General features: G+C 42.0%; 1 protein-coding gene across 1 annotated transcript in view; it reads left to right on the top strand.

Annotated features, from left to right (window-relative positions):
- Window positions 1–15794, top strand: part of LOC311099066 (contactin-associated protein-like 2) — a gene marked incomplete at both ends in the record, with an annotated part of 71586 nt that extends 55792 nt beyond the window's left edge. The window contains 11 exons of the mRNA XM_084139682.1: window positions 2431–2587; window positions 3440–3567; window positions 3702–3872; window positions 6057–6275; window positions 6621–6857; window positions 7667–7897; window positions 8293–8426; window positions 9167–9260; window positions 11469–11699; window positions 15429–15503; window positions 15595–15794. Coding sequence (XP_083995808.1) covers window positions 2431–2587; window positions 3440–3567; window positions 3702–3872; window positions 6057–6275; window positions 6621–6857; window positions 7667–7897; window positions 8293–8426; window positions 9167–9260; window positions 11469–11699; window positions 15429–15503; window positions 15595–15794 — 1877 coding nt within the window. The remainder of the gene's footprint in view (window positions 1–2430; window positions 2588–3439; window positions 3568–3701; window positions 3873–6056; window positions 6276–6620; window positions 6858–7666; window positions 7898–8292; window positions 8427–9166; window positions 9261–11468; window positions 11700–15428; window positions 15504–15594) is intronic.
- Between the last annotated feature and the right edge of the window lie 9024 nt (window positions 15795–24818).

Here is a 24818-nt window from a genome sequence, read left to right as displayed (position 1 = left end):
TAAAAATTGTCAAAGACTCCAGCCACCCTAGTCATAGACTGTTCTCTCTGCTACCGCACGGCAAGCAGTACCGGAGCCCAAGTCTAGGTCCAAAAGGCTTCTTAACAGCTTCTACCCCCAAGCCATAAGCTACAGCTAATCAAATGGCTACCCGGACTATTTGTATTGTCGTACCCCCCCCCTCCCCTATTTAGGTGTTGCTAGATTGTATAGCCGATTGTTATTAGCATTATGGCTACACATGAAGAATAGTCTTATCTATTTGATTTGGAGGCAAGTTGGCGTACATTAGACAGCGACACAGCAGTTGTCATCCCTTGTCATTACTCATAGAATTGAGCCGAGCTTTTATTGTAGTGGCTTTCTTCCCATCTCATGGAGAGGAGTCTGAGGAATACTTTCTGTGACAAATGGAACTGGTTTATTCCCTCCAGCCAACCATAGGGAATATTAAAACTGAAATTCCATGACAGCCACAGAACCCAAAGGCTTGTCAGTTTCTTCCAACAATGTAGTGTTTTATTTTTTACCTTGTTGGATTTCTATCTCATCTGGCATTATCAAGCAACATCCGTTCTCCCTGAGGGTCCATAGAGTTCTGAGCCTGAGGTTTTGTCAGCAGTAGGGTAGCCCCAGCTCCCAGCCTGTAGAGTAGACACTGATTTGTGCATCACTCTGTGTATATGAGCAGCATAACAAGCTTTCATCGTGTCCTTTGGATGTGTTATGATCTGAGGCCTGACTGACTGGGACGTTGACAGATAAAACCCACACACCATTAGTGCTCCGTACACCTCGCCGCTCGACAGCCATTTAGCATTGTTGGCAGGATCAGTGAGCTGAAAGAGATGAGGAGTCAGAAATTCCTGGTCAGAGCTGCTGGTCGGCGGTAGTACCTCTCCCTCATATGGTAGTCTTATTGTGTTGGCCCCAGTGGTGCCCATTCATCCAGTATTGAGGAATAGAAGCTTACTCTACCTCCCAGTATCACCCCTGCTGGTATGCCTCTCCCCTCACACAGAGGGGAGACACTTGGCCTCCAGGCCCTCATCTTAGCCTGTCTGCCTCTCATCACCATAAAGAACCTGAATTATTGATTACACTATAGCCAGGGAATACCCAGAACCCCACAATCGTCCATACTGCTCCCCTCAATCTCTCTTCCTCTCGCTCTATCCATCCTCCTCTTTCGATCTACCCCAGTATCTCTGTCTCTCTCTCTCCATCTCCCCCCCTTCTCTCTCCCCCCCCCTCTCTCTCCCCTGCATGTGGACCAGTGTGGAACATGGGTACCTTGCAGGGGAACAGCCAGTGTAACAGCCTTTGTTCTCTCCCTGGAGCCTCACCGCCTCACTCTGTGTCCCCCTGGCTTTTACTGAAACATTTTTAGGCGATATCTGAGGCGTGTGATGAACAGACCACCCCTGTTGCTAGAAACAGCAGTCCCATTGTCCTTCCACTATTATTTCCCCATTGATGTAAACACTGCATAAACGTTTCACTGTCAGTGGCTTGATAACAGACCCCTTCAATAATGTACTAGCAACCAATTATTATTTTTCATAATATTATTATTTGTCATTCACTGAAGGGCAAATTCAACCAGGTGCTGCTGATAAGTAACAATGCCAAAATTGAAAATAGCTAATTAAATTTTATTTTCTTGTCTTTCCCAAATTACCGTTGTGTAAACATTGTTTTTTCCCACTGCTTATTGTTAAGCATGCCCATTGTTTGACTACTTGAAAATTCAAAAGCATAATTCACATTGTAAACAGCAAAACACAAGAGTGCATTTTAAAGTTGTTCAGAGATGCTACAGTAGTCAGTATGATGTTGAACAAGAACAAATGCCCTGGGGAGTGTTTGTCTTGATAAATGATCTTGTTTGTCCATCTATACAAACAGACAGTTCCACTTGATTCCTCACACCAGTTATTTTCCCGTTCCCTAGAGCGAGTCATTTTTGATTACCTGGAGTGCTGAATAACACTATCTGTCTGTGCTGCTATTGGTGCGGGGGTGGAACAGGGTGAATAGCTGATTAATAGACCACATAGCTTGTCTCAATCAATAAAAAAGTAAAGTGTCAAATGGCGTGAAGGAAAATGGATCAGCTGGTTACACTTGTTTAAGGATCTAAACATAGGATTGTACATAACATAAGCAGTTTATGGCATCTGACGTATTCATCAATATGCATCAATAGACTCTTAATCTCAATTTCAAGGCTATTTGCAATGAGAGTTTGACATCAGCAAAGGTAGCATGTTATTGTCTGTGTACCAGTAGAGAAGCGTAAACGGAAAACAACTGCTTAGACTATCTATGGTAATTTGTTTACTGTAGATATACACAAATAATATCATCATGCTTATGTATTGAGTATTTTGTTGTTTTGGTATGGTTCATGCTGTTGTTATTTTGCAGAGAGATCTCCATTCACATGGTGGGTTGGCAGGGCCAATGAGAAGCATTTTTACTGGGGTGGTTCAGGCCCAGGGATCAAGAAGTGTGCCTGTGGAATCGAGAGGAACTGCACCGACCCAAAGTACTACTGCAACTGTGACGCTGACCAAACGCGGTGGTGAGTGATTGAACTCTAAACAAAACCATAGATTAAATGTTACAGTATTAAAATCTAAGCTAGATCGAGTTATCCTGAAATGTCATCATGAAATTAATCAAGACGTAATACGTTGTAGCACAAAGAACATTTTACAATCGTACTGTTTTTTATTTTTATTTTATTTCACCTTTAATTAACCAGGTAAGCCAGTTGAGAACAAGTTCTCATTTACAACTGCGACCTGGCCAAGATAAAGCAAAGCAGTGCAATAAAAACAACAACACAGAGTTACATATGGGGTAAAAAACATAAAGTCAAAAATACAAACAGAAAATCTATATACAGTGTGTGCGAATGTAGTAAGTGGTCCTCTGTAGCTCAGCTGGTAGAGCACGGCGCTTTTAACGCCAGGGTAGTGGGTTCGATCCCCGGGACCACCCATACACAAAAAAAAAAAATTATTTACGCATGACTGTAAGTCGCTTTGGATAAAAGCGTCTGCTAAATGGCATATTATTATTATTATATTATAGTAAGTTATGGAGGTAAGGCAATAAATAGGCCATAGTGCAAAATAGTTACAATTTCATATTAACACTGGAATGATAGATGTGCAAAAGATGATGTGCAAATAGAGATACTGGGGTGCAAATGAGCAAAATAAATAACAATATGGGGATGAGGTAGTTGGGTGGGCTAATTTCAGATGGGCTGTGTACAAGTGCAGTGATCGGTAAGGTGCTCTGACAACTGAAGCTTAAAGTTAGTGAGGGAGATAAGAGTCTCCAGCTTCAGAGATTTTTGCAGTTGTGCCTTTTGTAGTGAAAATATTCCTCTGTATCTCACACATTTTATTTATTTTTAATTTAGGAGAGAGGACGCTGGTCTCCTGGTGTATAAAGACCATTTGCCTGTGAGTCAGGTGGTGGTTGGTGACACTAATCGTGCTGGTTCTGAGGCTAAATTGACTGTGGGTCCACTGCGTTGTCAAGGAGATGGTGAGTTTGTTATCATTTCCAAACCTATGGTAGTATTTTTGGGCCATTATTCTCTGCTTTGTATGATTAGAATGCACAATCGGTGATGTAGATAGGCAACACACTGAGTGATTCATGTTTCCTGTGTTTCCCAGGTAACTACTGGAACGCAGCATCCTTCAACACGCCTGCATCCTACCTGCACTTCCCTACCTTCCAAGGAGAGACCAGTGCTGACATCTCTTTCTATTTCAAGACTTCCTCCTCTTATGGCGTTTTTCTGGAGAACCTTGGCAACGCTGACTTCATCCGCCTGGAACTAAAAGGTGAGTATACCACTACTCAGTAACCGGTCGATATACACTACCTGTAGACTTATATTATGGATGTGTGTGTGTGCAGTTCAATATCAAAGCTCTGGGTCCACATCTGTAAAACATTATCCCATTACAATATATAATGTATAGATGCAGTATAAATTCAGTGGTTTTGGACAGTGTTGGTAAGGCTTATTCACAGTAGATATCGACTTCGACTTTCCACTAAGACTTTCCACTATGTGAAAAGGATCTTGTCTGTCTTGTGGCCACAAAACAAGAATCTCTTGTTCCTACTAAAAACAAACCACCAGCCACTAAGCAATTGTCACCTGCCATGTTCCCTGAGAGCTACTGTAAAACACCATTCAGTTCTTACTACAGCTCCTCAGTCAGCTCTTGGGGACTGTAACAAGATGGGATATTGAATTTTGGGGGACCTGTGTGTGGACTGTAGAGTCTCAGTCTGAGAACATTGTGAAGGCGAAACCTCCCAAGGTACCTCTAGGGCTCTCCATAAAGGCTGCCGTCCATCTCATCGACCGCAGTCCATACTTCTGGCAGCTTATATTCAACTTCAGCGCTTTAGAAATCTCCACTCAGAAATGGCTGGAAATCAGTATTAACTTAAAGTTCACCAGCACAGTGGGAACCCTGTTTGGAAATGGTATTGTTAGATGAAATTGGTTTCCAGTGACATTTAAGCATGATTTGTGAGCTGGTGGGAGAGCAGTTTCCTTCCGCTGGGAAAGATCAATGGTCAGAAATATCTTTGAGCTGCTTCCGTCGCCTCAGAACCCGTTGTTATTGTTTCTGACCCTTTTTCTCTGGCAAGTTTGAAGCTTTACTGACGCCATCTTTTGGTGCAATGCGTGGACAGTATTTGAGCAGTATTATTACAGTGATTCAGTTGCTCTAAAGAAGCAGTGTCTCTTCTTTGGAGACACAGACAGACAATATTCTGTAAAAAACACATTTCATATTTAATAGTTTCCCCCCATTTTAATATTCACAAGGTACAGTATTAGTCTGCCAATGGAAATAGATTTACTAAGCCCCTCGTCAGCGTTTGTATTTTAAACACTTTTAAACACTCTAGAGTACTAGTACGCATTAGAATTTCTTTTTAGAGCTTGGCACTGACAGTTGTTTTAATGAGACTTGGCCCCACTCCAAAATTCCTCTCTGAGCTTCAGGAGGTTCTCTGCCAGTCCTGCAGGCCAAGCATCTGCTCTGAACAGGTGGCTCTATGATTGACAAGGCTCCCCATGTCATCTCCACAGCTTCAGTACATGCTCTGAATGGAGAACAAATGCAGTCAGACAGCTCCCTTTAATATAGATCTATTGAGTCGGTTGGGAAATAAAATAAAATAATGATTCTCCCAATGTGGTCCAGGATGAGACCCTTGGTAAGTGGAAAAGCGCTCAATCACAATCGCTGTGAAATCTCATAACTTGATGGCAGCCTGGAGTCTGTGATTTATGTGGATTAAGCAATCGGAGAGGGTGTTGGGTGATTAGACAAGTTGTCAGTATGTGACGTACGTCTCTGTAGAATTGGACCCAACAGGAGGTATGATGTCAACAGGGTTTCAATAAAGTAAATGATGATAGAGGGGAAAATGAGCGAACTGTGTTGTTGTGAAAGGGAGAGCTATCTCACTACTCCCTGAGGTATCTGTCTGCTTTACGCATTTATAAGTGTTAGCTGATAGGTACTTGTCAAAAACATATCTGGAAAGTGATACATTTTTCAGAGCTGTGAATTATACATTCTTATTTTAAAATCATCATGATTTCAACAACGATATTTCAAAGTGTAAATTATATAACTGTTTCCTTCACATTCATGAGAAAAGTCAACGCTGTATGTAAGCAGACTTTCAATTTCGGTAAAAATGCTTGTTAGCTTTTCAACCACTCCTAAACAGACCAAGGTCTTTCAAATCTCCTGTAGAGCCCCAGCCTAATCCTTGTTTCAAAAACTACCTCCTTGACCCATTTCCACCTCTTAATTCTGTTGTTTCTCACCCAAAAATACTTACTTAGGCTCTTACTTACTTATCCTCTTTGTGCCCACTTGCTCATAAGGCAGAGACAAGACCTCTCCACTTCTGACGATCCAAAGCCTGTTTGGCAGCACCCAGAACCTTGTTTTCTAACTCCTTTCCCTTTCTCCCCTCCTGCCCAGCTGCCACGGTGGTGTCCTTCTCCTTTGATGTGGGCAACGGTCTGGTGGAGCTGAGTGTGAGGTCGTCCGCTCCTCTAAATGATGACCAGTGGCACAGGGTGGTGGCTGAGCGCAACGTGAAGGAGGCCGTGCTGCAGCTGGATGGGCAGTACAAGGACGTTAGCCCTGCGCCCCCACAGGGTCACACCCGCCTGGAGCTATACAGCCAGCTCTACGTGGGTAAGATATCCTGCTTACCTGCCTCCCACCACATAGCGTAATGATGATCCGGTTTATATGTTTATGTGAGTTAGACTACTGCTGCTCAGCTCATGGTGTTATGACCCGACTTATACAGGCAGCACTGTCGGATACAGGCCCACGCAGTTTTCACATTGCACACAACAACAATGTCAAAAGGTATAAGGATGTCAAGTCAACAACTAACAAGTCAAAAAACTTGAGTTTAGGATGAGTTTACCTGTTTGTTCATTTTTTTACCAGAAGTGTACTTTGTAACATAACAGTTGTTGTAAACCAAAATATCTAATATGAGTTCTTCTTGTCATAAACGTTATCATTCAGGTGCATCAGGTGGCCAAAGGGGGTTCCTAGGATGTATCCGTGCCCTGAAGATGAACGGTGTGACCCTTGACCTGGAGGAGAGGGCGAAGGTCACTCCAGGGGTTAAGCCTGGCTGCTCTGGCCACTGCACCAGCTATGGGCAGCACTGCAGAAACGGTGGCAAGTGCATGGAGAAATACAACGGTTACTCATGCGACTGCACCTTGACTGCCTATGACGGGCCCTTCTGCACTGAAGGTAAAATACAGTCACAGTCATGTGAGAGAATAGTCTAGTAACGTTTTTTTTTCTTCTCAACATCACACTGTGGTTCAACTATAACTTTACACTGTGGTTCAACTATAACTTTACACTGTGGTTCAACTATAACTTTACACTGTGGTTCAACTATAACTTTACACTGTGGTTCAACTATAACTTTACACTGTGGTTCAACTATAACTTTACACTGGGGTTCAACTATAACTTTACACTGGGGTTCAACTATAACTTTACACTGTGGTTCAACTATAACTTTACACTGTGGTTCAACTATAACTTTACACTGTGGTTCAACTATAACTTTACACTGTGGTTCAACTATAACTTTACACTGGGGTTCAACTAACTTTACACTATGGTTCAACTATAACTTTACACTGTGGTTCAACTATAACTTTACACTGTGGTTCAACTATAACTTTAATATGTGGTTCAACTATAACTTTACACTGTGGTTCAACTATAACTTTAATCTGTGGTTCAACTATAACTTTACACTGTGGTTCAACTATAACTTTACACTGTGGTTCAACTATAACTTTACACTGTGGTTCAACTATAACTTTAATCTGTGGTTCAACTATAACTTTACACTGTGGTTCAACTATAACTTTACACTGTGGTTCAACTATAACTTTACACTGTGGTTCAACTGTAACTTTACACTGTGGTTCAACTATAACTTTACACTGTGCTTTAGGGAGGCTAATATCGATTTGCTTGTCAATCTCTCAAACTTATGCTGATGTTTTGTATTGCTACCTTGTGTCTTCTGTGTGTATCAGATGTGGGTGGCTTCTTTGAGAGTGGAACACTAGTTCGTTACGACTTCCTTCCCGAGGGGGGCCTGCCAGCCATCAGGGATGTGAAGAGCCTGTCTCCCCTGCTGCCCACGGAGGGCAACCTGACCCAGGAGGAGCTTGTGTTCAGCTTCAGCACCTCCAACGCCCCAAGCATCCTGGTCTACATCAGCTCCAGGACCCAGGACTACCTGGCTGTGGTGCTCAGACACAATGGTAAGAGAGAAACTGCTCAAAGGGTTTGAAATGCTTGAGAGAACAAGAGAGCAACCCTGGCCTCCGTTTATAGGGTTTGAAACGCTTGGAGGGTGAAGTTAATGGCTATGTCAGCAAAGAACCACAGAATGTACTGTAAATTAGCTCAATAGCTAATTATATAGTGCAATGCAAAGGTTGGGCATGGTCCCGGGCACACATACATCACTGAAAAAGCAGAAAGAGAGAGTGATAGTCAATTTAGTATTTTGGCAATGTAAAGCATCATGTAAAATACAATTGCCACTTAAAGTTTGATACTCTTACCATGTTACTAAGCCTATCAGAATATGGACTGACAACCATATGAATTACGATGGTGATGGAACATTAGGACTGACATCTCCCTCTGTCAGGAACACTTCAGATCCGCTACAGCCTTGGAGGCCTGAGGGAGCCGTTCACCATCAACCTGGACCACCGCAACATGGCCAACGGGCAGCCCCACCACATCAACATCTCCAGGCAGGAGAGGAACATACGGCTGCAGGTAATAATAATGATAACAAATGATGTGGCTTTCTATCTCTTTTAAGCACTTTTCCAGCTGCAGGTGCAGTATGACCCTAGTGCTCCCTTATCACAAAGGGTGATCTATCACACAGTGGGATTTGCCGAAGTCATGAAATTCCCCCCCAAAAAAGTATTTCCTCTCAGACTACATTAGGCTGCAGGTAAAAATCATATAAATGATACAGCTTTATTTAAAGAACAATTTTCATCAAGCAGTTGAAAGGTAGGACTTTAATGTTCTACTTGAGTCCCGGGGAAGGCACTGCTCTCAGTGAGATATTTGCTGATGTCACTTTCCCTGTCCTCCCAGACTACATTAGGCTGTTTGATAGCTACATAGACTATAGATATAGCACTTTTCCTAAAGCAGTTCAAAGGTAGGACTCTAGTGCTCTGCTATCAGGAGGGGAGGACACCACTCTCAGTGAGAGGGATTTGCTGTGTCCTCTCAGACTGCATTAGGCTGTTGACAACACACCTGACCCACCTTTTCTGTGGTGGTTTGTAGTGCATTATGCTTTTAGCACAGTTTTGAATCTGTTTGTGTATCTTGGCTAATGAATGATACTGTACACTGGCATCAACTACGATTTTCAGAAATATACTCTCTAAAATCCACCACTAGGGGGTAGTAATTAACAATACAATACAGCTATGCTGGGTTTATAACTGACTGTAATATATCATGATTCATGACCATATGGTGTTATTTTCCAGTTGGATCATTACCCCCCAGTCAGCTACACTCTGCCTGATGGCTCTGACACTCAGTTCAACCTGGTTAAGACCATATTTCTGGGGAAAGTTTTTGGTAAGTGCCGATATAATCCATGTATTACTGGAGTGCAAATATAATAAATGCCATCTTTAATGCTTGCAATCAATGTATTTTATTTATGCGGAAGTAAGAGTTATGTGTACAGATCTCTTAGAATTTGCCCCTAAGTGATTTTAGGACTTTGGTTCTGTGTGTTCTGATAAAACACAGAACCATAATTTTTGTTGCCCATCCATGGCTAAAAATGGATTAGTCCTGGTTTAGTCCAGGTGTATTAATATATGTAATGAGTTAATCAATATAGATGGTAAAGGTGATGTTGCCTTGACAGAAAATCATGTTTTGATACAAAGACATGTACATGTATTTTAGTGGCCATATTGAACAATGTTACAATAGGCCTTGTCTAGGCCTTTGTCTTTGTCTGACTGATGTAGTACACCTCCCCACACCACTCAGATAAATGCAGGATAATAAAGTCTGGATCATAGGGCCATCAGGAACCACACTGCTGCAGCCATCAATACGTCAGTATACTGGAACCGGAGGAGGGATAGAATAGGAACTAGAATAATGTGATGTGGCGTGGCGTGGTGTGGCGTGTGTGATTTCCGCACAGGGAGGGAGCAGTACTGCGTCAGCAGGAGTCAGACACCAGTACACTGGTCCTGTTCTGAGAACAGTAGAATGCCCCATTCTGCCTGGCTGGTAAAGTCTTACGACTCCCCAGAGTGCTTTGCTGCTGCACTCTGTGAATAAATTAACAGACCCACAGATCTCTGACATCATCCTCAGGGAGGGAGGGAGTACAGAGGCCCGGTCCTGATCCCCATCCTGTACTCCTGTACGCACATCCAGGTTTTCTCTGAGCCTCGCTCTGTCTGTGAATGTATTAGCTCACTGATCCATGACATCATCTTTTCTCCATGTTTTATCTGGTCTGGCTGTGGGGAAGGTAGGGAAAGGAGTTGGACTGAATCACTCGGGGTGTATTCACATTCAGAGCTCGCTGGCTAACCAAGGCTGCAGGCACGTAGACACAGGAAAACAGACAGAGAGATTGATAGACGTATTGGCAGGAAGACAAAAATACTACTAGCTGGCAGGAAGACAGCGAGGCAGATACAGAGGTAAATGGACCTGGTGACTGACTGACCTGACTGACCTGACTGACCTGACCTGACTGACTGACTGACTGACTGACTGACTGACTGACTGACTGACTGACTGACTGACTGACTGACTGACTGACAGACAGACAGACAGACAGACAGACAGACAGACAGACAGACAGACAGACAGACAGGTGTATAGCGGGCAGTGGTAGCACTGTATAAGGCAAGGACTTGTGCTCTGGATAGAGGGTCTGCAAGGTAGGGGCAGAGTAAGCAGCACTACATTTAGGGAGGACAACAAGGCAAACAGGTAATACTCTTCTGTATTTTACTAACTTGAGGTGGCATAGTGTTTTGGATAACAACATAACTGTAACTACACTAAATACATAGGTATTGGGGAGACTTATTGTAAACCTTGACCTTGTGATTTGTGGTTGCAAGATTTGTTTTAGATTGTCATTTCCTATACAGGATATACTGTACTGTTGCTTTTAACAAACCTTGCTACTGTAGCTTCATCATTGGTTTAAGATGGTGAATTTTCTTTCTGTAAAAATTGGGATGTGTTCTCAAAAGTAAAGATCATGTATGGCGCAATGCATGGCTAATGTTCCAAACAGGGTGTGTTTTGTATTTTTTAACTGGGTGGCATATGAAACATCCTTCTTACATGTAACCTTAAAATTGTGAAATTACTTTTCTTTAGCTGCCTTTGGAGAATATTATATTGCAGTAGAATTGGATACTTTGTTTTCCCTGGTCTATTGGGAGTATATATCTGCAGTAGGAGCTTGTACAGTAGTTGCCTGTCTGTAATGTAGGAGGAGACTAGGGATAGGGAATACAGTATCACCAACCAGTGAACATAAATCAAACTGGGGAGGCTTACAGTATTGCAGTGTGCTGAGTAGTAGTGCATCGTGGTGGTAGACCAGTATTAAGTGATCAGGCAGCATCAGTCAGCAGCTCCACACAAGCACAAGATGATAAAGCTCTACTGTGCACTGATACGCTCAAGGCCTATATATTTCACATAGGTTGACAGGGATACCATGAGGAAGAGCTCCTATCTAATCCAGAACTACTGTTATGTTTTTATTGAATTTGTCTTGGTTTTGATCAGAAACTGGCCAGATTGACCCAGTCCTCATAGAGAAGTACAACACCCCAGGGTTCGTGGGCTGTCTGTCCAGAGTTAATTTCAACAACATCGCCCCTCTGAAGGCAGCGCTGAGGTCTGGCATCGTCGCCCCGGTGACCACCCAGGGCATTCTAGTGGAGTCCAACTGCGGGTCGTCTCCTCTCACCATCTCACCCATGGCTGCTGCCAACGACCCCTGGCACATGGACTCAGGTACAGTAAATCACTGTGTCTCAATCTATCCCCTTTGATTGTCCGGCCAATGGAACCATTTATTCATACTGTATCATGGGATTTGATTCTATTCTATTGAATTATTGTGGTTTTATGTCTTGTTCCATCATTTTGAATACTGCATTTTTACGGTAAGCACTGTAAGGCCTTTACAGTATGTATAGTAGATGAATTGTCAGCGTTCAACTGGCAGCACCAGCGGTCCACTCAGTTCTCCAAAGAGATCTGATATTTCATTATAACTTCAAGATGTTATATTTAATGGTAGTATTTTTCTTCTTCTCCAGATATTGTACCATTTTAAACACATGTGCTGTGCTATTTAGCTCCTGCGGATAGCTCTACAGGGTGGTTATTACTGGGTCAGTGTATTGATCCTGGGTGAGCTTTTCAAGATACATGAGATATATTGCTGGGAAACACAAGATCTATCTCCTGCCTGCTCTGAGAATGGTCTGCCCTGTACTAGGGTATGAAATTCCATCTCTCAGTGACTATGCTGCATGTTTAACCTATGGAGGCATATGTGAGGTTTCAATAGGTCAGATAAATTGTTTTAGTGGTACTGCTTTCGTAAGGATTAATATGAACAAGTTCAGTTGTCCCACAGCTAGTCCTAATGGAGGTAGTGGGTTGATCTTTTCAGTTATAGATTTTTACACCACTAAGAGAATAAGAGGGAGAATCTTTTTATCATTTGATCTGAGCCATAGTGCTCCAAAGGCGACAGATCAGCCTTTGTAAGCTCCCTGTGAGGCATCTGTGATCCCTGCTCCACTGCGTGTGCATGTGTGCATGTACGTGTGTACGTGAAGAAAAAATAAATAACACAAAACAAAGCCTTTCGTGAACTAACACTTGCACTTGATTTTCCCCCTACTAGCTCTGACTTTGCTGATAGCTATTTTATTGAAGAAAAATGTATTTACTATGACTGTGATATGTGGTTGTCCCACCTAGCTATCTTAAGATGAATGCACTAACTGTAAGTCGCTCTGGATAAGAGCGTCCGCTAAATGACTCAAATGTGTGTGCGTGTGTGTGTTTTGGGGGGGTGATGAGGGATTTGCACGGATTCTGCAGGATCCACTCAAATGGACTACAGTGCCCACAGAGATGTCAGCTGTAAAGAGCAGACTGCCCCTCTCAGCTCACACCTACTTCCCTCACAGACTCACATACTGTGCATATACTGCATGCTATATACACTGAGTATACCAAACATTAGGAACACCTTCCTAATATTGAGTTGCACCCCTCTCCCGCTTTTGCCCTCAGAACAGCCTCAATTCGTTGGGGCATGGACTCTACAAGGTGTCGAAAGCGTTCCACAGGGATGCTGGCCCATGTTGACTCCAATGCTTCCCACAGTTGTGTCAAGTTGGCTGGATGTCCTTTGGGTGGTGGACCATTCTTGATACACACGGGAAACTGACGAGCGTGAAAACCCCAGCAGCATTGCAGTTCTTGACACAAACCAGTGCGCCTGGCACCTAGTACCATACCCCGTTCAAAGGCACTTATGTTTTTTGTCTTCCCATTCACCTTCTGAATGGCACACATATACAATCCATGTTTCAATTGTCTCAAAGCTTAAAAATCCTTCTTTAATCTGTCTTCTCCCCTTCATCTACACTAATTGAAGTGGATTTAACAAGTGACATCAATAAGGGATCATAGCTTTCACCTGGATTCACCTGGTCAGTCTGTCATGGAAAGAGCAGGTGTTCTTAATGTTTTGTATACTCAGTGAACAGTCATGGTCAAAAGTTTTGAGAATTTTTTTTTACATTTACATTTTTAGTCATTTAGCAGACGCTCTTATCCAGAGCGACTTACAGTTAGTGCATACATTATTTATTTTTTCATACCCACAACCCTGGCGTTGCAAACACCATGCTCTACCAACTGAGCTACATCCCTGCTGGCCATTCCCTCCCCTACCCTGGACGACGCTGGGCCAATTGCGCGACGCCCCCGTGGGTCTCCCAGTCGCGGCCGGCTACGATAGAGCCTGGCACAAGTATTGGCCTTCACAAAGTTTGCTGCATCAGTGTTTTTAGATATTTTTGTCAGATGTTACTATGGTATACTGAAGTATAATTACAAGCATTCCATAAGTGTCAAAGGCTTTTATTGACAATTACATTAAGTTTATGCAAAGAGTCAATATTTGCAGTGTTGACCCTTCTTTTTCAAGACCTCTGCAATCCGCCCTGGCATGCTGTCAATTAACTTCTGGGCCACATCCTGACTGATGGCAGCCCATTCTTGCATAATCAATTCTTGGAGTTTGTCAGAATTTGTGGGTTTTTGTTTGTCCACCCGCATCTTGAGGATTGACCACAAGTTCTCAATGGGATTAAGGTCTGGGGAGTTTCCTGGCCATGGACCCAAAATGTTGATGTTTTGTTCCCCAAGCCACTTAGTTATCACTTTTGCCTTATGGCAAGGTGCTCCATCATGCTGGAAAAGGCATTGTTCGTCACCAAACTGTTCTTGGATGGTTGGGAGAAGTTGCTCTCTGAGGATGTGTTGGTACCATTCTTTATTCATGGCTGTGTTCTTAGGCAAAATTGTGAGTGAGCCCACTCCCTTGGCTGAGAAGCAACCCCACACATGAATGGTCTCAGGATGCTTTACTGTTGGACACAGGACTGATGGTAGCGCTCACCTTGTCTTCTCTGGACAAGCTTTTTTCCGGATGCCCCAAACAATCGGAAAGGGGATTCATCAGAGAAAATGACTTTACCCCAGTCCTCAGCAGTCCAATCCCTGTACCTTTTGCAGAATATCAGTCTGTCCCTGATGTTTTTCCTGGAGAGAAGTGGCTTCCTCGCTGCCCTTCTTGACACCAGGCCATCCTCCAAAAGTCTTCGCTTAACTGTGCGTGCAGATGCACTCTCACCTGCCTGCTGCCATTCCTGAGCAAGCTCTGCACTGGTGGTGCCCCGATCCCGCAGCTGAATCAACTTTAGGAGACGGTCCTGGCGCTTACTGGACTTTCCTGGGCGCCCTGACGCCTTCTTCACAACAATTGAACCTCTCTCCTTGAAGTTCTTGATGATCCGATAAATGGTTGATTTAGATGCAATCTTACTAGCAGCAATATCCTTGCCTGTGAAGCCCTTTTTGTGCAAAGCAATGATGACGGCACATGTTTCCTTGCAGGTAACCATGGTTAACAAAGGAAGAACAATTATTTCAAGCACCACCCTCCTTTTAAAGCTTCCAGTCTGTTATTCTAACTCAATCAGCATGACAGAGTGATCTCCAGCCTTGTCCTCGTCAACACTCTCACCTGTGTTAACGAGAGAATCACTGACATGATGTCAGCTGATCCTTTTGTGGCAGGGCTGAAATGCAGTGGAAATGTCTTTTGGGGATTAAGTTCATTTTCATGGCAAAGAGGGACTTTGCAATTAATTGCAATTCATCTGATCACTCTTCATAACATTCTGGAGTATATGCAAATTGCCATCATAAAAACTGAGACTTTGTGAAAATTCATATTTGTGTCATTCTCAAAACGTTTGACCACGACTGTATATCTCCTGTCCTGTTTTTTTTGTCAAATGTCAAAGTGTGCCAGTTTACAATTTACATATTCTGTCTCTGTGTTAGAGCATTTACATTTTTTTGCGTTGTTGGATTATTTTGGGTTGGAGATATTTTGTAGTTGAAATCAGTTTTTGTTTACTTTTTCAGCTGGTGCTGTATTCCCATTCAATGAGGAAAGAGTTAGCCGGGATGGAGTTGATCAGAACTCTGCAGTTATCGGAGGTGAGTAGGAGCAGTAATCAACTCGCCTACTATACAGGTTTGTTGATGTTTTTAAAGGTAATGTTCCTCATAATGTCCTTTGTACTTGCAGGTATCATTGCTGTGGTCATCTTCATCATCCTCTGCACCCTGGTGTTCCTGATTCGCCATATGTTCCGTCACAAGGGCTCCTACCACACCAATGAGGCCAAAGGGGCGGAGTCTGCGGACTGTGCCGATGCAGCCATCATTGTCAATGATCCTGCCTTCACAGAAACCATCGATGAGAGCAAGAAGGAGTGGTTCATCTAATTTCATCTAATTGGACATTCACATTTTGGTACTGGGCAGAGGTGTGCCCATTGCTCTTCGCTGTGTGAAGGCAAGGCTTTCTTTGATGATGATGAGTGATGAATGAATAATGTGTAAATGGGGACTAGGGAGATGTCCCCATGGACTAGATGTGTGCATTGGCTGGCTTGTCTATAATGTATTTACATTGAGTGAGGAATTTTGTCAACATGATATCAGTCATTCACATGGAGCCATTATTTCAACCACTGCATCCATTGGACTGGGGGGGAATGATATCACGTTTTAATTTATTTTTGCATTACAGTTGATATGTCTTAATGATTTGAGCTTTGATTGTAGAGATGTTTATGCCTGCATTTAGTGGGTCAAGCACACACTGTACACTTCTATTTCCTTTGCTGCCAAATGAGTTGCTTAGAGACAAGAATATCCCTACACAGTTTAAAAAACAAAGGTTTATGTCACAGACATTGACATTTGATTGTATTGTATTGTAATGTGTTGATTTGATTGCACTGCAGTCCTTTTTGTGTGTATAATACAATGGCATGCTTCAAGATTATGGCATCCCTTCATTGCACTATTCCAGACAGTAGTGCTTGTATTTCCTCACAAATGTGTCTTTTATCTCGACGGTTTTTCTTTTTTTGTACCAAATTATTCAGCGTGCTTTATCTGTTTTGCCCAGTCTTGCTACATATGATGATGGTTCTTGATGGAAAGATTGTAATCTGGTATGATATGACAGGTTCACATTTGGGGACATTGTGACTTTTGAGAGGGAATTGCTATGATATTGTTATGAAAAGGTTTATTATACAAACAAGCATCATATCAGTTATAGAAATGACAATATCTGGCTTAATCCAACGTGCCTTCAGGGTTCAGCAACTTAGCCTTCCGTGTTGGACTATTTCATTATGGGCACACTGACTGTACCTTGAATATCTAACAATAGAAATACTCTAGGGCCAATAGGGATGTATTTATGATGGTTGCTATTTGCTAAAAGGAAAATGTAAAGAACATGGCTTAAGTTCAGCTGTCTCCATGGACAGTGATACACTATACACATTTAACTAATGCCTGAACTTGTATGTCTTTGTTGGTATCATGTGGTACTATAGGTAATATTTTACTGTATATGATTGTTTGAGTACAGTGAGGTTGTATGTTTTATGTCTAATCATTTTATTTCCTTATTTATTTGCTTATTTTCAGAATGCCCCACAATATTATACGGTTTTTCTCTTACAACTGCCAACAAGACTCGTAGCACAAGTATGGTTTCTATGTCAGCCTTTCCCACGTTAAAATGCTCATATCCACATCATGTGGGTTGGGAATTTCTGTGATTAATTCAGAGTGGCATAACACAGACAACACAGTGTGTGCTGAAGACAAGACTGGGGGATTAGAGGAGCTATGGGGAATGTAGACAGCATGAGCGAGAGTAATGAAAACCTTTGCAATGAACATGAAATGATTAGCTGAAGACTGTAGCAGTATTCTGCAAACAGAAGGCGTCCTTACATTTGACATTTTAGTCATTTAGCAGATGCTCTTATCCAGAGCGACTTACAGGAGCAATTAGGGTTAAGTGCCTTGCTCAAGGGCACATCGACAGATTTTTCACCTAGTCGGCTCTGGGATTAGAACCAGCGACCTTTCGGTTACTGGCACAACGCTCTTAACCACTAAGCTACCTGCCACTAGCCGTCCTCCTTTACATATGTCAGCATTCCACATGCCCACAGCAATTTTTCACCACTTATTATTTTGTAATTTTTTCATTATATATATATACAGTGGGGAGAACAAGTATTTGATACACTGCCGATTTTGCAGGTTCCTACTTACAAAGCATGTAGAGGTCTGTAATTTTTATCATAGGTACACTTCAACTGTGAGAGACGGAATCTAAAACAAAAATCCAGAAAATCACATTGTATGATTTTTAAGTAATTAATTTGCCCTCCTGTTCTCCACTCATTACCTGTATTAACTGCACCTGTTTGAACTCGTTACCTGTATAAAAGACACCTGTCCACACACTCAATCAAACAAACTCCAACCTCTCCACAATGGCCAAGACCAGAGAGCTGTGTAAGGACATCAGGGATAAAATTGTAGACCTGCACAAGGCTGGGATGGGCTACAGGACAATAGGCAAGCAGCTTGGTGAGAAGGCAACAACTGTTGGCGCAATTATTAGAAAATGGAAGAAGTTCATGATGACGGTCAATCACCCTCGGTCTGGGGCTCCATGCAAGATCTCACCTCGTGGGGCATCAATGATCATGAGGAAGGTGAGGGATCAGCCCAGAACTACACGGCAGGACCTGGTCAATGACCTGAAGAGAGCTGGGACCACAGTCTCAAAGGAAACCATTAGTAACACACTACGCCGTCATGGATTAAAATCCTGCAGCGCACGCAAGGTCCCCCTGCTCAAGCCAGCGCATGTCCAGGCCCGTCTGAAGTTTGCCAATGACCATCTGGATGATCCAGAGGAGGAATGGGAGAAGGTCATGTGGTCTGATGAGACAAAAATAGAGCTTTTTGGTCTAAACTCCACTCACCGTGTTTGGAGGAAGAAGAAGGATGAGTACAACCCCAAGAACACCATCCCAACCGTGAAGCATGGAGGTGGAAACATCATTCTTTGGGGATGCTTTTCTGCAAAGGAGACAGGACGACTGCACCGTATTGAGGGGAGGATGGATGGCGCCATGTATCGCGAGATCTTGGCCAACAACCTCCTTCCCTCAGTAAGAGCATTGAAGATGGGTCGTGGCTGGGTCTTCCAACATGACAACGACCCGAAACACACAGCCAGGGCAACTAAGGAGTGGCTCCGTAAGAAGCATCTCAAGGTCCTGGAGTGGCCTAGCCAGTCTCCAGACCTGAACCCAATAGAAAATATTTGGAGGGAGCTGAAAGTCTGTATTGCCCAGCGACAGCCCCGAAACCTGAAGGATCTGGAGAAGGTTTGTATGGAGGAGTGGGCCAAAATCCCTGCTGCAGTGTGTGCAAACCTGGTCAAGACCTACAGGAAACGTATGATCTCTGTATTTGCAAACAAAGGTTTCTGTACCAAATATTAAGTTCTGCTTTTCTGATGTATCAAATACTTATGTCATGCAATAAAATGCAAATTAATTACTTAAAAATCATACAATGTGATTTTCTGGATTTTTGTTTTAGATTCCGTCTCTCACAGTTGAAGTGTACCTATGATAAAAATGACAGACCTCTACATGCTTTGTAAGTAGGAAAACCTGCAAAATCGGCAGTGTATCAAATACTTGTTCTCCCCACTGTATATATATATATTTTTTTTGTCATGTAGGCTATTATCATGAATCAACATATAAAACCCTGTCTGCATCTCACAATGGTACATTTTGGTTTATTGTTGTAAAGGGAAGCAAAACTTTGATTGTGCTTCAGATAGTTTTGCTCATTGGAATTTGGGTATCACATACTGTATGTGCTAATAGTCAAGTTGCAACTGGATCACAATATAGCTTACTATTTTATAAGCCAAAGTAATCCGATAACATCACTTTACTGTAGAGTAACACTTTATTACAAAGCATGAGCTCACATTTCATCAGACTATCTAACACTTCACAGTTCACATAATGTAATACATAATATTATAGCATAGAGGATATCACAGAACAATATAGCATACTGATATTATGGCGAATACACTTTTTATTTATGTTGGATTACCTGTAGCATATGTGTTGCTGATAACCACTTTTGTCAAATTAATGATTGGCATCGGATTTCAAATACCATTGCTTGATTACAATTTTTTATTTTCATTAGCAGCATGATATGTAAACTAAAAACAGTACCACATTGTAGTACAATATATTTTACATGAATTCTTTGGAAATATTTTGTACATTTCTATCTAAGGGATGATGTGCAAAAGCCTTTTTATAATATATTTTAATTTATTTCATTACAATTACAATTAAATTGTAGTTTACTTTTGATTATATTCTATGTGGAAAACATTGTTGAAAATTGTATTTTACAGTAGCTTGAGATCATGTCCCCCAAAATGCACTTCATTTTGTGTTATTTATGTTCAGTATTGTATGTTAGGCCTGAGATTGCATATGTAATGTGATTTTGTCTTAATATAAAACATTAAACAAGCCTTGCCATACAAAGAGTGTGGTTGGTTTATCATCAGATGCCTCCCAATCAGAACCTTCCTCCCCCTGACATCTATGGTAGTCACTAGCCTGGTCCATCAAACTATGCAGGAGCCAGACCCCTAAAACCAGGACTGGACCTAGCCTTTTGGGGGCACTAAGCGAGATTTGGTTGGGAGGCCCCCCACCAAGCAGCAAACATGTTTAGTGGCCCCTGTCTTGACAGTGGAGGAAAATATTTTAGTTTAAAAGTTAATTTCCTGCAATTCTACACATTTTGCCATGGGGCAATGAGAAAATGTTGCAATTGTATAACACATTTCAAGCAATTCTTCTCATTTTGCCATGGGGCAGAGAGAATTGTTTTTAGTTTTATAGCTAATTTCCTGCAATTCTACCCATTTTACCATTGAGGGGAGATCATTTGTTTCTGTTTTGAAGCGAATTTCCTGTAATTCTACACATTTTGCCATGACTTATGCCATGTTAATATAATATCTGAATGAGAGTGACCCACATGCCTGGTGGGTATTCGGCTATGAGTACTATAAATGTAGATAACTGACTAGACTAATTTACCAATCAAAAAATTGTTAGCTGACATGGGTAATTGAGTGACTGACATAACAAAATAAAAAATGCTGATGCACAACCAAATGTCGGAATTGCACCTTGTGTATTATACTATTCTTACTCTCAATAGTAGCAAGAATTTAAGCTGTTTTTAGATTGGTTATCTTTGGCTATCTAGCAACGTCAAAGAAAAAGTCCAGTGTTCTTTTACTCATCTTAATCTTTTCTTTTTATTGGCCAGTCTGAGATATGGCTTTTTATTTGCAACTCTGCCTAGGTCAGCATCCCGGAGTCGCCTCTTCACTGTTGACGTTGAGACTGGTGTTTCGCGGGTACTATTTAATGAAGCTGCCAGTTGAGGACCTGTGAGGCGTCTTTTTCTCAAACTAGACACTAATGTATTTATCCTCTTGCTCAGTTGTGCACCGGGGCCTCCCACTCATCTTTCTATTCTGGTTAGAGCCAGTTTGCGCTGTTCTGTGAAGGGAGTAGTACACAGCGTTGTACGAGATCTTCAGTTTCTTGGCAAGTTCTCGCATGGAATAGCCTTAATTTCTCAGAACAAGAATAGACTGACGAGTTTCAGAAGAAAGTTATTTGTTTCAGGCCATTTTGAGCCTGTAATCAAACCCACAATTGCTGATGCTCCAGATACTCAACTAGTCTCAAGAAGGCCAGTTTTATTGCTTCTTTAAATCAGCACATATTTTCAGCTGTGCTAACATAATTGCAAAAGGGTTTTCTAATGATCAATTAGCCTTTTAAAATGATAAACTTGGATTAGCAAACAACGTGCCATTGGAACACAGGACTGATGGTTGCTGATAATGGACCTCTGTACGCCTATGTAGATATTCCATTAAAAATCAGCCGTTTCCAGCTACAATAGCCATTTACAACATTAACAATGTCTACACTGTATTTCTGATCAATTTGATGTTAATTTAAACACCTCGCCACCCATGTTTTACGGTGGGAACTACACATGCGGAGATCATCCGTTCACCCACACCACGTCTCACAAAGACACGGCGGTTGGAACCAAAAATCTCACATTTTGACTCCAGACCAAAGGACAAATTTCCACCCTGCTCGTGTTTCTTGGCCCAAGCAGGTCTCTTCTTCTTATCGGTGTCCTTTAGTAGTGGTTTCTTTGCAGCAATTCGACCATGAAGGCATGATTCACACAGTCCCCTCTGAACAGTTGATGTTGAGATGCATCTGTGACTTGAAATCTGTGAAGCATTTATTTGGGCTGCAATTTCTGAGGCTTGTAACTCTAATGGACTTATCCTCTGCAGCAGAGGTAACTCTGGGTCTTCCATTCCTGTGGCAGTCCTCATGAGAGCCAGTTTCATCATTGCGCTTGATGGTTTTTGCGACTGCACTTGAAGAAACTTTCGAAGTTCTTGAAATGTTCCGTATTGACTGACCTTCATGTCTTAAAGTAATGATGGACTGTAGTTTCTCTTTGCTTATTTGAGCTGTTCTTGCCATAATATGTACTTGGTCTTTTACCAAATAGGGCTATCATCTGTATACCCCCCTACCTTGTCACAACACAACTGATTGGCTCAAACGCATTAAGAAGGAAAGAAATTCCACAAATGAACTTTTAAGAAGGCACACCTGTTAATTGAAATGCATTCCAGGTGACTACCTAATGAAGCTGGTTGAGAGAATGCCAAGAGTGTGCAAAGCTGTCATCAAGGCAAAGGGTGGCTATTTGAAGAATCTCAAATATAAAATATATTTTGATTTGTTTAACACTTTTTTGGTTACTACATGATTCCATATGTGTTCTTTTATAGTTTTGATGTCTTCACTATTGTTCTACAATGTAAAAAATAGTAAAAATAAAGAAAAACCCTTGAATGAGTAGGTGTGTCCAAACTTTGGACTGGTAGTGTATATGTACAGTTAAAATCTGAAGTTTACATACATCTTAGCCAAATGCATTTAAACTAAGTTTTTCACAATTCCTGACATTTAATCCTAGTAAACATTCCCTGTCTTAGGTCAGTTAGGATCACCACTTTATTTTAAGAATGTGAAATGTCAGAATAATAGTAGAGAGAATGATTTATTTCAGCTTTAATTTTTTTCATGACATTCCCAGTGGGTCAGAAGTTTACATAACCTCAATTAGTATTTGGTAACATTGCCTTTAAATTGGGTCAAACGTGTCGGGTAGCCTTCCACAAGCTTCCCACAATAAGTTGGGTGAATTTTGGCCCATTCCTCCTGACAGAGCTGGTTTAACTGAGTCAGGTTTGTACGCCTCCTTGCTCGCACACGCTTTTTCAGTTCTGCCAACAAAGTTTCTATAGGATTGAGGTCAGGGCTTTGTGATGGCCACTCCAATACCTTGACTTTGTTGTCCTTAAGCCATTTTGCCACAACTTTGGAAGTATGCTTGAGGTCATTGGAAGACCCATTTGCGACCAAGCTTTAACTTCCTGACTGATGTCTTGAGATGTTGCTTCAATATATCCACATAATTTTGCTTCCTCATGATGCCATCTATTTTGTGAAGTGCACCAGTCCCTCCTGCAGCAAAGCACCCCCACAGCATGATGCTGCCACCCCCGTGCTTCACGGTTGGGATGGTGTTCTTCGGCTTGCAAGCACCCCCTTTTTCCTCCAAACATAACGATGGTCATTATGGCCAAACAGTTCTATTTTTGTTTCATCAGACCAGATGACATTTCTCAAAAAAGTACAATTTTTGTCCCCATGTGCAGTTGCAAACCGTAGTCTGGCTTTTTTATGGCGGATTTGGAGCAGTGGCTTCTTCCTTGCTGAGCGGCCTTTCAGGTTATGTCGATATAGGACTCATTTTACTGTGGATATGGATACTTTTGTACCTGTTTCCTCCAGCATCTTCACAAGGTCCTTTGCTGTTGTTCTGGGATTGATTTGCATTTTTTGCACCAAAGTACGTTCATCTCTAGGAGACAGAACGTGTCTCCTTCCTGAGCGGTATTACGGCTGCGTGGTCCCATGGTGTTTATACTTGCGTACTATTGTTTGTACAGATGAACGTGGTACCTTCAGGCGTTTGGAAATTGCTCCCAAGGATGAACCAGACTTGTGGAGGTCTACCATTTTTTTTCTGAGGACTTGGCTGATTTATTTTTTTTGTCCCATGAAGAGGCACTGAGTTTGAAGGTAGGCCTTGAAATACATCCACAGGTACACCTCCAATTGACTCAAATGATGTCAATTAGCCTATCAGAAGCTTCTAAAGCCATGACATCATTTTCTGGAATTTTCCAAGCTGTTTAAAGGCACAGTCAACTTAATGTATGTCAACTTCTGACCCACTGGAATTGTGATACAGTGAATTATAAGTGAAATAATCTGTCTGTAAACAATTGTTGGAAAAATTACTTGTGTCATGCACAAAGTACAGTGGGGAAAAAAAGTATTTAGTCAGCCACCAATTGTGCAAGTTCTCCCACTTAAAAAGATGAGAGAGGCCTGTAATTTTCATCATATGTAAACGTCAACTATGACAGACAAAATGAGGAAAAAATTTCCAGAAAATCACATTGTAGGATTTTTTATGAATTGATTTGCAAATTATGGTGGAAAATAAGTATTTGGTCAATAACAAAAGTTTCTCAATACTTTGTTATATACCCTTTGTTGGCAATGACACAGGTCAAACGTTTTCTGTAAGTCTTCACAAGGTTTTCACACACTGTTGCTGGTATTTTGGCCCATTCCTCCATGCAGATCTCCTCTAGAGCAGTGATGTTTTGGGGCTGTCGCTGGGCAACACAGACTTTCAACTCCCTCCAAAGATTTTCTATGGGGTTGAGATCTGGAGACTGGCTAGGCCACTCCAGGACCTTGAAATGCTTCTTACGAAGCCACTCCTTCGTTGCCCGGGCGGTGTGTTTGGGATCATTGTCATGCTGAAAGACCTAGCCACGTTTCATCTTCAATGCCCTTGCTGATGGAAGGAGGGTTTCACTCAAAATCTCACGATACATGGCCCCATTCATTCTTTCCTTTACACGGATCAGTCGTCCTGGTCCCTTTGCAGAAAAACAGCCCCAAAGCATGATGTTTCCACCCCCATGCTTGACAGTAGGTATGGTGTTCTTTGGATGCAACTCAGCATTCTTTGTCCTCCAAACACGACGAGTTGAGTTTTTACCAAAAAGTTATATTTTGGTTTCATCTGACCATATGACATTCTCCCAATCCTCTTCTGGATCATCCAAATGCACTCTAGCAAATTTCAGACGGGCCTGGACAT

Source organism: Coregonus lavaretus (assembly GCF_964263955.1).
Source record: "Coregonus lavaretus genome assembly, chromosome: 23".
NCBI lineage: Eukaryota > Metazoa > Chordata > Actinopteri > Salmoniformes > Salmonidae > Coregonus > Coregonus lavaretus.
This window is presented reverse-complemented; position numbering and strand designations above follow the sequence as displayed.